Source organism: Ictidomys tridecemlineatus, chromosome 1, assembly GCF_052094955.1.
Source record: "Ictidomys tridecemlineatus isolate mIctTri1 chromosome 1, mIctTri1.hap1, whole genome shotgun sequence".
Taxonomy (NCBI): Eukaryota; Metazoa; Chordata; class Mammalia; order Rodentia; family Sciuridae; genus Ictidomys; species Ictidomys tridecemlineatus.
The window spans coordinates 195,138,639-195,151,813 of NC_135477.1; the positions used below are offsets into that span (position 1 = coordinate 195,138,639).

Here is a 13,175-nt window from a genome sequence, read left to right on the forward strand (position 1 = left end):
AAGTGAATCAATTTTCTTAAACAAATCTGTTGATTACTTTGTATTTGCCTCACAACTAAAGAAGTTTTAGAAATACAAGGTAAACAAAGACAATGTCCAAACTTTCAGGAATATGCAGATGTGGGAACAGGTACTTTTTGCCAAATCTGTAAATAATGTGTGACTAAATGGTATAGTTAGTTTTAACCCAAATTTTCCAAGAGCTGTACAAGGCCAGTTGCCAGAAGGGAACTGGTAAGTGCTGCTAGTATAGGTTCACATATTCAAAAGAAAGTACTTAGCACTTACCCTGATCCTGACTTCTGTAGTGTTACCATTGAATTCTACTCTAAAACCTTTTGCTGAGAAATAATATGTCTCCTAGAGAAATTTTGTAGTAAGTTTTGTAGTGAGTTTGACCCCAGGTGTGTTGAGTTTGTAGTAAGGCAAAGAAATGAAAGTTTCCTGAATTCTGACTTTCATAAATGAAAAAAACAGGCATGCTGTTGATTGACATCAGCACTACCCACTCTTCAGGACCTGTCCTGGACCTGGGTGTCACTGCTATTGTGCTATGAGATACCACACTTCATTTCTGCAATTTGAGTACCTATTTATATCTCCAATACTTGATTTTTGAAATTGCATGAAAAAAGACATGCAAGTAAAGCTTGCAATCAACTTTAAAGGAAAGTATTTAGATTCGACAATTTTTGTGTTATTTATATAAAATGAATAAACTTTAAATATATATTTATATAAGGCAAATACAAACAATGGTCTGAGATAATTATCAATTTGACCCTGACTATACACAGCTTTGTGGAAAGGCTCCTCTGCTTCAGCCCAGCCAGGGCTCCTCCTGGTCCATCTTCAGGCTCTGTCATTTGCACTCAATCTCAGGTGAAGAACAAGCATTCAAGGATCACTGCTATTCACCAGAAAGGCTTTGGCTGTTTTTCCAACACAATCTGCTTTATCAATAGCCACAATCAATTTTCATGGAAACTGAGAAACAGTGAGTTAACAAAACCACACAGACACGTCTCGGAAGTAGTCACATTTGTCTGCTCTGTCTTGATGCTCAGCCACCTCTCTGTAAATGCTAGACACTAAGGATTTGTTAACCTGGCCTGCACTTCCGGAGGTCATTCTACTTCACTACAGGGAAAACACCACCTAAAATATTTGAGGCAGGATATTTAAATAGGAACAAAATAAGTAAAAAGGGCAATGAACGTAAAATGTGCCCCACCTTTCTTAAGAAAAATCAATAGTGGCTTCTTCCATGTTTTCTATTAAAGAGATCTGATCTTTCCAATCTTCTGCCTCTGAAAGCTTCACTGTTAAATTTGATTCTCTCTCAGCCTGAGGGTCTCATGTCTCTTCTCTCTAGAAAGGCTAGCAGTAGCTACAATTCAGAGATATTTTTATTTTAAGAAAGGAAAATTGAACACATTTTCTCCCTGGTAATATTTCCTAAAACCAGATGTGATAGTCCACTTTTGACAGACCTTCTGGGAGGCACTGAAGCAGTGGACACACTACACAGCTTCTGATGCTCTAGCCCTAGGGTGCAGCATGACTGAGACTCACTGCAGAGGTGGACAGCAGGAGAGGTGCAGGCCCAGGGACAGAGATGGTAGGTGGGTAGGGGATAGTAGGTGGATGACAGAGGAGAGAGACATGATAGACAGATAGACTTTCTGTCCATGAAATCCTAACCTGTTGGCAGATGAAGGCTGAGCTCTTTGGAGAATTTGAGATCTTTCCCATGAACTGAAATCACACCTTCTGTCCCATCAACCTCTGTGGACAAAGTGGAGCAAGGAATGGACACAAGCAGCTGCAGTGAAGACAGCAGCAGAATTTTCTGAGAGGACAGATGAGAGAGTGGGCTATGTGGGAGAGGCTCTGCCACTCTTCCAGAGCCCCAAACCCCGAGAAAACACAGGACCAGGGAACCCAGTCTGCTCTGCATCCTGTGCCTGTCCCACCTGCTCTCTTACTCTTCTCTAGACACCTGCGTACGTTTCATGGGAACAGCCTGATGCACTTTTAACTTGGGGAATTGGTGACAATTTTGGTAGACAAACCCAGAGCCACCTTATTAGCCAGAAGCATCCAGGAATTGCTGATCACTCTGCCTTCCCGAGAGCCTCTGAGATCCTACTCTTCTTATTTCCTCCTAGTACAGACTGACAATCCAGGGTCTCAGAGTCTCTGCCTATCATCACACAAGTGATCATAGGGAGGGCTGTGTCCCACAACAGGGTGAAGCCGAGCACCTCACTTCTTCAGTGTCCTTGGAAAGCAGTGTTCTCCCTCTGCCATGGATAACTCGGGTCTGGTCCACCCACTGTGTGTGTCATCAGGGAAAAATGAACATGCTCAGGACACTTGTTTCTAGCATTGCTGTGACCTCAGGAGTCAACTCCATGTGAAGCAAGGACAGCCCTTCTCCCTCTGCAAAGTTGCAGTCTTGGGAAAACTAATGCAGCTTTCTACCACCATCTGAAGCATAAGAAGGAATATATACTCCTATGTGCAAAAATAATCCAAAATAAAAACATAGTACTTAAGATGTTGCAGCAAATAAATTTTATATGAAAATTTGAAGATGAGAACACATTTCTATTTGTCAGAAAAACAGGTGATAGAGAAAGATGAGGAAATGCCGTGAGTACCTAACAGAGCACCTCAACAGCAGGTCAGCACGCCCTGAACAGCCATGGCCCTGAGCTCCAGGACCACCTGCCTGGATGAACTCACCCTAGAGGAGGCTGCATCTCACCCAGATGGCCAGGGAGTGTGGCCTGGCTAAGTCACCAGGAAGAGGATTGTGGCATCACACCTGGATTAGGATGTTCACAGGGGACTGGATGAAACATGTCTGTTCACAGATCCTCTGGGGCCTGGAGGACACTGTACTTAGAGCTAAGGAAGCAGCAGAGCTCTCTGGGGCACAGCTCTGGGTCATCCTCATCCTTTCCTGTCTCCCTCTTTGTTCATCTTCAGACTTCACCAATGTTAATAGTCCTCTCCACTCTCACACTGCCTACAACGCCTGACCAGTGATATGTAGAAGGAGTTAGTCTGGATTGGTTTATCAAACACACCGTGTGTGTGTGTGTGTGTGTGTGTGTGTGTGTGTGTGTGTGTGTGTAAGAAAAACATCTCCTCCTCAGTGTCCTGGAAGCCAGTGTCCACCTCACTCTCTTAGGTCCCTGCTTGTGCTCCTTGATTCCTGTCATTCATTGGACATCTAGGTCATTGTAATTTAGAATTTAATTTTAAAGTATTTGTTTTTATTTCAACTACTGACATGAAAATTATTGAGAAGTCTCAAAACACAAACTGTTTCATTGAAAATTTAAATATTTACTGTAATATATTCACCCAGATAAAAATCATGCTTTAAATGTTAAGAGTGGTGGTGTAATTCAGGGATTTTGGCTCCTGCTGAGCATGCATGAAGCCCTGAGTTTAATAACTAGCTATGCAGTAAAACGAAATAAATCCTATCCTGCCTACAAACTACAAGTGCTTCAAACATCTGTTCAGTGTACACCTTTTGTAGCAGCTACAGTGAAATAGAGGAAGATGAAGCAAGATCCTTCAACATCTATTTTTCAATAGTTCCTTCTCAAAATTTGCAGTGAAATTTTTCTCAATTTTTTTTAAATCTGTGTCTGAAACAATGCCTATTATTCACCCTGACATGGAGGTCTTGTGACAACCTGGGTCCACACACAGACACACTGTTGGCCAGGCTGCCTCCTGAGCTGTACCTACCTGTGACCTGCAGCGATTCAGCCTATTGATGGCTTATCCTGCCTCCTTGCCCCCTGGTTTCCTGTAACACTGTGGGATTCAGCCCTGGTGTCCTCTCAAGTGTGGGAGAAACTAAGAAACTGGGACTTTTCTCCCTGCTGGAGATGGTCCCTTGCAGCTGAAGCACCTGGAAAAAATAGGAACCCTTTTGGCTCCAGGCTCCAGCATCCAAAAGGCATTTTGAGTTCTAGCAGCACTACAGGACTTGGGCACTGGCTTGCTATGGCATCCTGCCTGTGGCTGGGCATACAGTCTCCACACTCAGTAGAGATCGCACAGCAGATGCAGAAGGAGGAATGGGGTCCTTAGCTGACAGACTCCCTTCTGCTCCACCAGCCTCACTTAGGTCATAGCCACTTTGTAGCCAAATCCTTGCATGAAGTCTCTTTGGCTTGAAATTTGGGATGTTTTCTTTTATTAAGCTGATTTAATGTGGTTACTATGTATCAGGTGATTTAAACAGGAATGTAGTCATTTCTAAAGGTGCAGTTTTTCTATGCTCAAATACATCGATTATAAACTGAGCTAAAATAAAAATGCTTATGCAGAAAAAACTCTCTTAAAAACAACAACCAGATGTCTTAAAGACATCAACCAGTTGCACAGTTTATTTTGTAAAGTAATTCCCTACAGGGAATAGTCATCCAAACATTTTGATATATAGCAATAAGTTGCTTTCTGTTAACCACCAAATCATGCTAAAACATTTAGCTGGAATATGGTATATCTACACCAGTCTAGAATATGGTATTTTTCCAAATTAGTCTATTTGTTGGAGTTATCATGTTTGACTTGCATTTCTTGCTTACTAATATAGCTATATAATTTTCATGTTTCTCTATGTAACTACTACTTTTTGGAATGAATATGTTCTTTGCACTCTTTTTCTAATGAAATCTTTTCTTCATAAATATACAGTGATATACAATGGTTTATATATTCAAATCAATAACTGAGCAGTATGGACTATAACATTTAATTTCAGTGGTTATTTTCATCAGAATTTTCTAAAGTATTGTGTTTATTTTGACAAATATAATGATTCCTTTCAGTGTGTTTCTGTTGGGAAAATCTTTGCACATTTTGGGAACTTCTAAAAAATCCCCTTTCAAATTTCTATTGAATGAAGTTGAGTTTTTTGTTTGTTTGTTTCTTTGTTTTGTTTTTTGCTTTTGTACAGTTAACTACTGAGACAGCAATAATTTATTTGGGTTTCACTATGCTGGGGATTGTTGTCATGGCCTCTTTCACATACCTATGAACTTCCAAAGTTAAATATGCTTTTTTATAACTCATTCATTCAAAAAAATTTGGTCAATAACTTATAGCTATTTATTCCAATACAGTGTATTCCAGCCACTAGTTTTGGTTTACTCAGTGAAGAGAAGACTCTTCACGCCAATCTAATAGCAAATATAGGCAGTAAACTGAGGGATAGGTAATGTAATTTCAGGGATGCATAACTACAGTAAATGGCATTGTTTACAGAAATAAAAAAGTAGTGTCCTAAAAACTATAGGGATGCATGAATTCTCCAAATAGCCAAAGCAGCCTTGATGAGAAGAACAAGGCTGGAGCCTCCGTAATGCTCCATTTCAAGTGATTTTTACTACAATAATAAAACCACTGCACTATCCTAAGTACAGAAGTGTGTATCAATGGAATTAAGAGGCCCCCAAACTCACTCACTCATGGGTAGGCTATCAGTTGTTGATGAGGGTCCCACATCCCATAGGAGTGGGATAGAAGAGTCAGTTCAGTGAAAGACTCAGCAGAAGCTGGACATCTTACTCAGGAGAACAGAAGTAAGTCCTTTTTACTCCACAAACACAATTTAAATCAAGTAGAATAAGGCTTAGGTGTAAAACATGAAATTTTAATCTCTAAATAAATAACAAAGGGAAACAGTCCTTTACATGGTCTTGACAATGATATTCTGGACAACACCAGAAAACACAATCTACAACATGTAAAAATTAAAATGAATGAATACAAGATGCTAGAAAGCTTCTGCACAGCAAAGAAAGACATCGACCAGATGCACAGGCAGCCTACCCAACAGAAAACAATTTTGGCCTACTGTATACCACATGAGGGGTTAAAATCCACACTACAAGAGCAACTCAAGCAAAATGACAGTAAAAATCAAATAATTCAATAAAAAATAGAAATTATTCTGAATTGGACAGGCAAGTGGCCGAAGGTTTATGGAAAACTGCTGAGCATCTTGGATCATCAGGAAGAGGGGATTAAAACCAGCTTGAGATACCAGGTCACACACATCAGGGTGGTTATTGACAAAACCACAAAGTCAGACATTGGAGAACATGTGGAGAACACAGAATGTTTGCACCCTGTGGAGGAATCATGTATTCTGGCAGCTATAATTGAAAGCTGCCTGAGCCTTCGACATCTACTAAAAATGGGACTTCTAAGGGACTTGGTGATCCCATTTCTGGGTTTGTATCCAAAGGTAGTGAAATAAGATCCTCAAGAACATGTTCTCTATGTTTATTGTGCTGGTGCCCAGAGGAGGCAAGACATGGAAGCCAACTTCTTGTCTGGCAGAGGTGGATACATGAGGAAGACGTGGCATGTAGGTGTCTATATCTTCAGGCATATAGACTTATAGAATGGGTGCCTCTCAGTCTGCAGAAGGAGATACTGCCACTGAGATCCCATGGGTGGAGAACTCCAGGCCAAGTAAATGAAGGCAGACACAGAAAGACCAGCTGTTCATGGCCTCAGGTCTATGTGGAATCTAAGTAGGAGGGACTCAGATGCAGAGAGTAGGTTGTGGTCGCCAAGGGCTGGGGTGGTAGGGACATATTGACAGGGAGAATAAGTTTTCAATTACAATGCAAATACATCTGGAATTAAAAAAACATAGCACAACGACTTTGGTTAAGAGTACCATGTGGTATGTGTGAAATTTTTCATGAGAGCACATTTTAACTGGGATCAGTGCAAAGAAAAAAGAGAGCAAATCTTATAGTAAAGTTGTGAGGTAATGAATATGTTAGTTCACTCACTCTAGTAATCAAATTCAGCATATCGAATGCTAAAACTTTACATTGTATACCTACATATATACAAGTTTTTATCTTCATTCATACCTCTCTATATTTGATAAGAATCAGTGGACTATAGCTAAACAGAATGAATCTTTGGTTATTTAACTCTTAGATGGTTATATAACTATTTATTTATACAGCATTTCAAATTTTCAGAGTATTAGCAGGATATAGATTACTTCTACTAATTTCCATGTACCCTTAACTTCTACAAACCTATGAGGAACCCTGTAACTCCTTTTGCTTCACAAAACTTTTTTCTGTTTGATGAACACTCATCACCACATCCTCTAAATATCAACAATGTGTTTCCTAATAATATGATTTTTTTCCTAGAAGGAGAAAGTCCTTGTCAACTTCATGGAGCTGCATGAAGACTCTGAATGCACAAGCAGTGGACAAGGAGGCTCACCCCTGAGAGGAGCATAGGGGTGCAGTACTGTGGAGTAGGAACCCAAGAGACGGCACCAGGATATCTTCATCATCTGACGTGGAGAGAAGGAGAAACCATGAAACCCAAATCCCCTACTTTACTGTTTCCTGAAAGACTCAACACTCAACATTTTCCTTAGAGCCCCAGTGACATCCTTGTTCCTGAAACTGTAGATTAAGGGGTTCAGCACAGGAGTGAGAATGGTGTGAAACACAGAAACCATCATGTCCTTCTGAGGGGTGTGGTAGGAGCTGGGAAGCATGTAGGTGTAGACGGCAGCACCATAGAAGAGTGTAACCACCATCATGTGTGAGGAGAGGGTGGCCAGGGCCTTCCTCCTGCCCTCTGCTGAGTTCATTCTGTGGATGGTGAGGAAGATGAAGGAATAGTAAATGACTGTCACAGGGATGAGGAGCATTTGGACACAGCACAGGTACATGAGTGTCTCATAGAGCGAGGTGTCTGAGCAGGAGAGCTTCATCACAGCAGGGACTTCACAGACAAAGTGCTGGATCTCCCGGGATCTGTAGAATGGGTAGGTCATGGTGACAGGAGTCAGCATGAAGCCATCCACTGATCCCAGGAACCAGCAGCCAGATGCCAGGAGGAGACACAACCTATGGTTAATGAGGACTGGATAGTGAAGTGGATGGCAGATGACCATGTAGTGGTCATAGGCCATGGCTGCCAGAAGGAAAAACTCAGAACCTACTAGTGTCAAGTAGAGGAACATCTGTATCCCACATTCAGGGACTGAGATGGTACTCTCACCCAGCACTTGGTTCAGGAGCATCTTGGTCACAGTGATAGAGATGGACATCATGTCCATGAAGGACAGCTGGCTGATGAAGAAATACATGAGGCTATGGAGTTTGGCACTGGAGTGTATCAGAATGATCAGGACAGAATTTCCAGACAAAGCCACCAGGAAAACCAGAAAAATGACTACACAAAGCAGAGCTGAGTGTTGAGATTTCCTGAAGAGTCCCACCAGGATGAAATCTGCCCACTCTGTGTGGTTGGTTATCCAGGTGGTGATGTCCATGATGTTCCACCTTGGCCACCAAGAAAGCTTTGAGTTAATGTTGTACAGAGGGCTGAAGTGACTTCTTAGCTGCCACACACCTGTTCACCAGCCTGATTGTGCCAACCAGAGGATGTTCCAGAGCCTGTAGATCCTAGGAGTTCAGATGACCTGTAATAAACAATATTTTTTAAAAAGTATCTAGAAGCTCACCTTTGGGTGAAGTGAGTTGGTAACTTCTAGTGAGGTTTCAACAGTTCAAGTTCATGAGCTTCCTGAAAAAAAAAAAGTTTGTCAATGAAAAGTGCATATTTTCTGAATCATTACTCAAAAAAGTAGGGGACATTTGCAAACAAGGGGAATCACTAATTCCTGAGTTTAAATTTTCCAAGTGTGAAATAAGTGTTAATTTTTCTGGTTTAACAATCTGGTTTTAGCTGGCATCTAAGGACTCTCAGATCTATATGGTATATTTGAAATGTTTAAAAAGTTGCTGAGACATAATTTGTGGAATGCACATTTAACATTTGAACCCCCCAAGCCTATAGGACCAGTACATGCCAGGAGGTTCTGTGAATCTGGAATGACTCTGCTGTTCTCTCCAGCACACTGCAGTATTCACACAGGATCAAACCTTTTGAGACCTGAGGGGCACCCACCCATAAACATCCAAGGTCATGACTGGTTTCCAACCTTGACTCTTGCTACCTCTGACCTCCCCTTTCTTGTCCACTCTGCCTAAGACATAATAAGAATGATACCTGACCCCAGGTGTGTTTAGTTTGTAGTAAGGCAAAGAAACGAAAGTTTCCTGAATTCTGATTTTCACAAATGAAGAAACAGGCATGCTGTTGATTGACATCTGCACTACCTACTCTTCAGAACCTGTCCTAGACTTGGCTGTCACTGCTATTTTTTTAAAGAGAGAGTGAGAGAGGAGAGAGAAAGAGAGAGAGAGAGAGAGAGAGAGAGAGAGAGAGAGAGAGAGAGAGAGAGAATTTTTTTTAAAGAGAGAGTGAGAGAGGAGGGAGAGAGAGAGAATTTTTCATATTTATTTTTTAGTTCTCGGCGGACACAACATCTTTGTTTGTATGCGGTGCTGAGGATCCAACCCGGGCCACACGCATGCCAGGTGAGCGCGCTACCGCTTGAGCCACATCCCCAGCCCCTGTCACTGCTATTGTACTGTGAGATTCCATACTTCATTTCTCCAATTTGGGTACCTATTTATATAACCAATACTTGATTTTTAAGATTACATAAGAAAACACATGCAAGTAAAGCTTACAATCAACTTTAAAGGAAAGTATTTAGTTTTGACAATTTCTGTGTTATTTATATAAAATGAATAAACTCTAAATATATATTTAAATAAAGGCAAACATAAACAATGGTCTGAGATAGTTGTCAGTTTGACCCTGACTAAACACAGCTTTGAGGAAAGGCTCATCTGCTTCAGCACAGCCAGGGCTCCGCCTGGTTTATTTTCAAGCTCTGTCATTTGCACTCAATCTCAGGTGGAGAACAAGCATTCAAGGATTACTGCTATTCACCAGAAAGACTTTGGCTGTTTTTCCAACACCATCTGCTTTATCAATAGCCACAATCAATTTTCATGGAGAGAGTGAGTTAACAAAACCACACAGACAGCTCTCGGAGATAGGTCACATTTGTCTGTTCTGTCTTGATGCTCTGCCACCTCTCTGTAGATGCTAGACACTTTTAAAGGGCTTGTTAACCTGGCCTGCAATTCCAGGATTAATCTACTTCTCTACAAGGAAAACACCACCCAAAATATTTGAGGCAGGATTTTTATATAGTGACAAAATAAATAAAAAGGGCAATGAACATTTCCACCTTTTTTAAGGAAATCAATAATGGCTCCTTCCATGTTTTCTATTAAAGAGATTAAATCTTTCCAATCTTCTGCCTCTGAAAGCTTAACTGATAAATTTGTTTCTCTATCAGCCTGAGGTTCTGATGTCTCTTCTCTATAGAAAGACAAGTAGTAGCTACAATTCAGAGGTATTTTATTTTAAGAAAGGAAAGTTGAAGCACATTTTCTCCCTTGTAGTATTTCCTAAATCAGATGTGATAGTCCACTTTTGACAGCCCCTGCTGGGAGGCACTGAAGCAGTGGACACACTACATGGGTTCTGATGCTCTAGCCCTAGGGTGCAGCATGACTGAGACCCACTGCAGAGGTGGACAGCAGGAGAGGTGCAGGCCCAGGGACAGAGATGGTAGGTGGGTACGGGGTAGTAGGTGGATGATAGAGGAGAGAGACATGATAGACAGATAGACTTTCTGTCAATGAAATCCTAACCTGTTGGCAGATGAAGGCTGAGCTCTTTGGAGAATTTGAGATCTTTTTCATGAACTGAAATCACACCTTCTGTCCCATCAACCTCTGTGGACAAAGTGGAGCAAGGAATGGACACAAGCAGCTGCAGTGAAGACAGCAGCAGAATTTTCTGAGAGGAGAGAGGAGAGAGTGGGCTGTGTGGGAGAGGCTCTTCCACTGTTCCAGAGCCCAGAACCCCAAGAACACAGAGGACCAGGGACCCAGTCTGTTCTGCATCCTGTGCCTGTCTCACCTGCTCTCTTACTCTTCTCCAGGCACCTGCATAGGTTTCAATGGAACAGCCTGGCACATTTTTTACTTGGGGAATTGGTGACAATTTTGGTAGACAAACATAGAGCCACCTTATTAGCCAGAAGCACCCAGGATTTTCTGACCACGCTCTGCCTTCCCCAGAGCCTCTGAGGTCCTACTCTTCTGATTTCCTCCTAGTACAGACTGACAATCCAGGGTCTCAGGGTCTCTGCCTAACATCACAAAAGTGATCCTAGGAAGGGCCGTGTCCCACCCCAGGGTGCAGCAGAGCACCTCACTGCCTTAGTGTTCTTGGAACGCAGTGTCTTTTCTCTGCCATGGACAGCTTGGGTCTGGTCAACTCACCGTGTTTCTTCTGGGAAACATGAAGATGCTCAGGACACTTGCTCTCAGCATTACTGCGACCTCAGGAGTTACCTCAGCCCTTCTCCCTCTGCAAAGTTGCAGTCTCAGGGCAAGTAATGCAGCTTCCTACCACCATCTGAAGCATAAGAAGCAATATATAACATTATATGTCCATAAATAATTGGAAATAAAAACTCAAAATTTAAGATGTTACAGTAAATAAATGTACATAAAAGTTTTATGGTGAAAACATTTTTTTTCCAGAAAAACAGGTGATAGAGAAAGATGAGGAAATGCACCTCAGAGCACCTCAACAGCAGGACAGCAAGCCCAGCACAGCCATGGCCCTGAGCTCCAGGGCCACCTGCCTGGATGAACTTACCTCAGAGGACGCTGTGCCTCACCCAGATGGCCAGGGAGTGTGGCTTGGCTAAGTCATCAGGAAGAGGAGGGTGGCGTCACTCCTGGTTTAGGATGCTCACTGGGTACTGGATGAGACATGTCTGTTCACAGATCCTCTTGGGCCTGGAGGACACTGCAGTTAGAGCTAAGGAAGCAGCAGAGCTCTCTGGGGAACAGCTCTGGGTCATCCTCATCCTGTCCTTTCTCCCACTTTGTTCAACTCCAGACTTCACCAATGTTAACAGTCCTCTCCACTCTCACACTGTCTTCAACGCCTGACCAGTGGCATGTAGGAGGAGTTAGTCTGGATTGGTTTATCAAACACATCGTGTGTGTGTGTGTGTGTGTGTGTGTGTGTGTGTGTGTGTGTGTACTCGTGTGATCTTCAGGTGGATTTTGTGAGACACTATCATTCATGGGGATGTAACCTGAAGCTCAGAGTTCAATTGATGTGTCAAAACCATCACCCTGGTCAGTGCTGTGGGTCCCCCTCTGAACTTCCCCCCACCTCACTGCTTGTGCTCCTTGTTTCATGTCATTCACTGGCTTTCTAGGTCACTCTGGTTTAGAATTTAATTTTAATCTTTTTAAAATTTTAATTACTGACATGCAAATTATTGAAAAGTCTCAAAGCACAAACTGCTTTAATGAGAATTTAAATAGTCACCTAGATAAAAATTGTGCTTTAAATGTTAATTCCCAAGAATGGACATGTAGCTCAGTGGTAGAGCTCCTGCCTAGCATGCCTGAAGTACTGAGTTCAATGCAGTAAAATTAAATAAAGTCTTATCCTGCCTACAAGCTGAAGGTGTTTTAAGCATCTTTTGAGTGTACACCATGTCATAGCAGCTGAGATAAAACAGGAAGTCAGAAGCAGAACCACCATCTTGGACTTTGCCACCAATTCCCTCTCAGCTTTGCCCCTGTGTACATTCTGGAGCCATGTTAGTCATTTCCCCTGAGCTGGAGGTTTTGTAATGGCCTCGTTCTACCACACTGTTTATTGGTCAGGCTGCTTCCTGCAGCCACCTGACCAGCAGATGGCCTGTCCTGCCTCCTGGGTCACCTGGTTTCCTGTAAGGCTGTGAGTTACAGCCTAAGGACCATTGTGGGATGGGTGGAATAAACAATCTGGGTCTTTTCTGCTGTTTCTTGAGGTGGTCACTAGCAGCTGAAGCATCTGGAGAAAACAGGGGTCCTTTGGACTCTAGGCTCCACAGAACCCTGTGGACTCTGTGTGATTATTTTATGCAGCCCTCTTCACCCAGTTCACCTGAGTGTTTAGTCGTGGAACGCAACATGTGTGTTCATCAACAATAGAAGGTATTAATAAATAGCGAAGTGGTTAGGCAATTTAATCCTACATATAAAAGCCAACAAGTCCTTGAAACAGGGATCAACTGCTAAAAAGCCAGAGCAGAGCTAGGGAAAGCAGATCCCAATGGACCACAAACAGTGGCTGTGGAC

At 42.3% G+C, this 13,175-nt stretch overlaps 1 protein-coding gene across 1 annotated transcript; it reads right to left on the bottom strand.

The window, feature by feature from the left end:
• Positions 1-7,417: 7,417 nt before the first annotated feature.
• Positions 7,418-8,444, bottom strand: LOC144366734 (olfactory receptor 2T5-like). Its single transcript, XM_078021461.1, has one exon. It carries the CDS (start codon positions 8,363-8,365, stop codon positions 7,418-7,420), a length of 948 nt encoding a protein of 315 aa, XP_077877587.1. The 5' UTR covers positions 8,366-8,444.
• Positions 8,445-13,175: the final 4,731 nt, after the last annotated feature.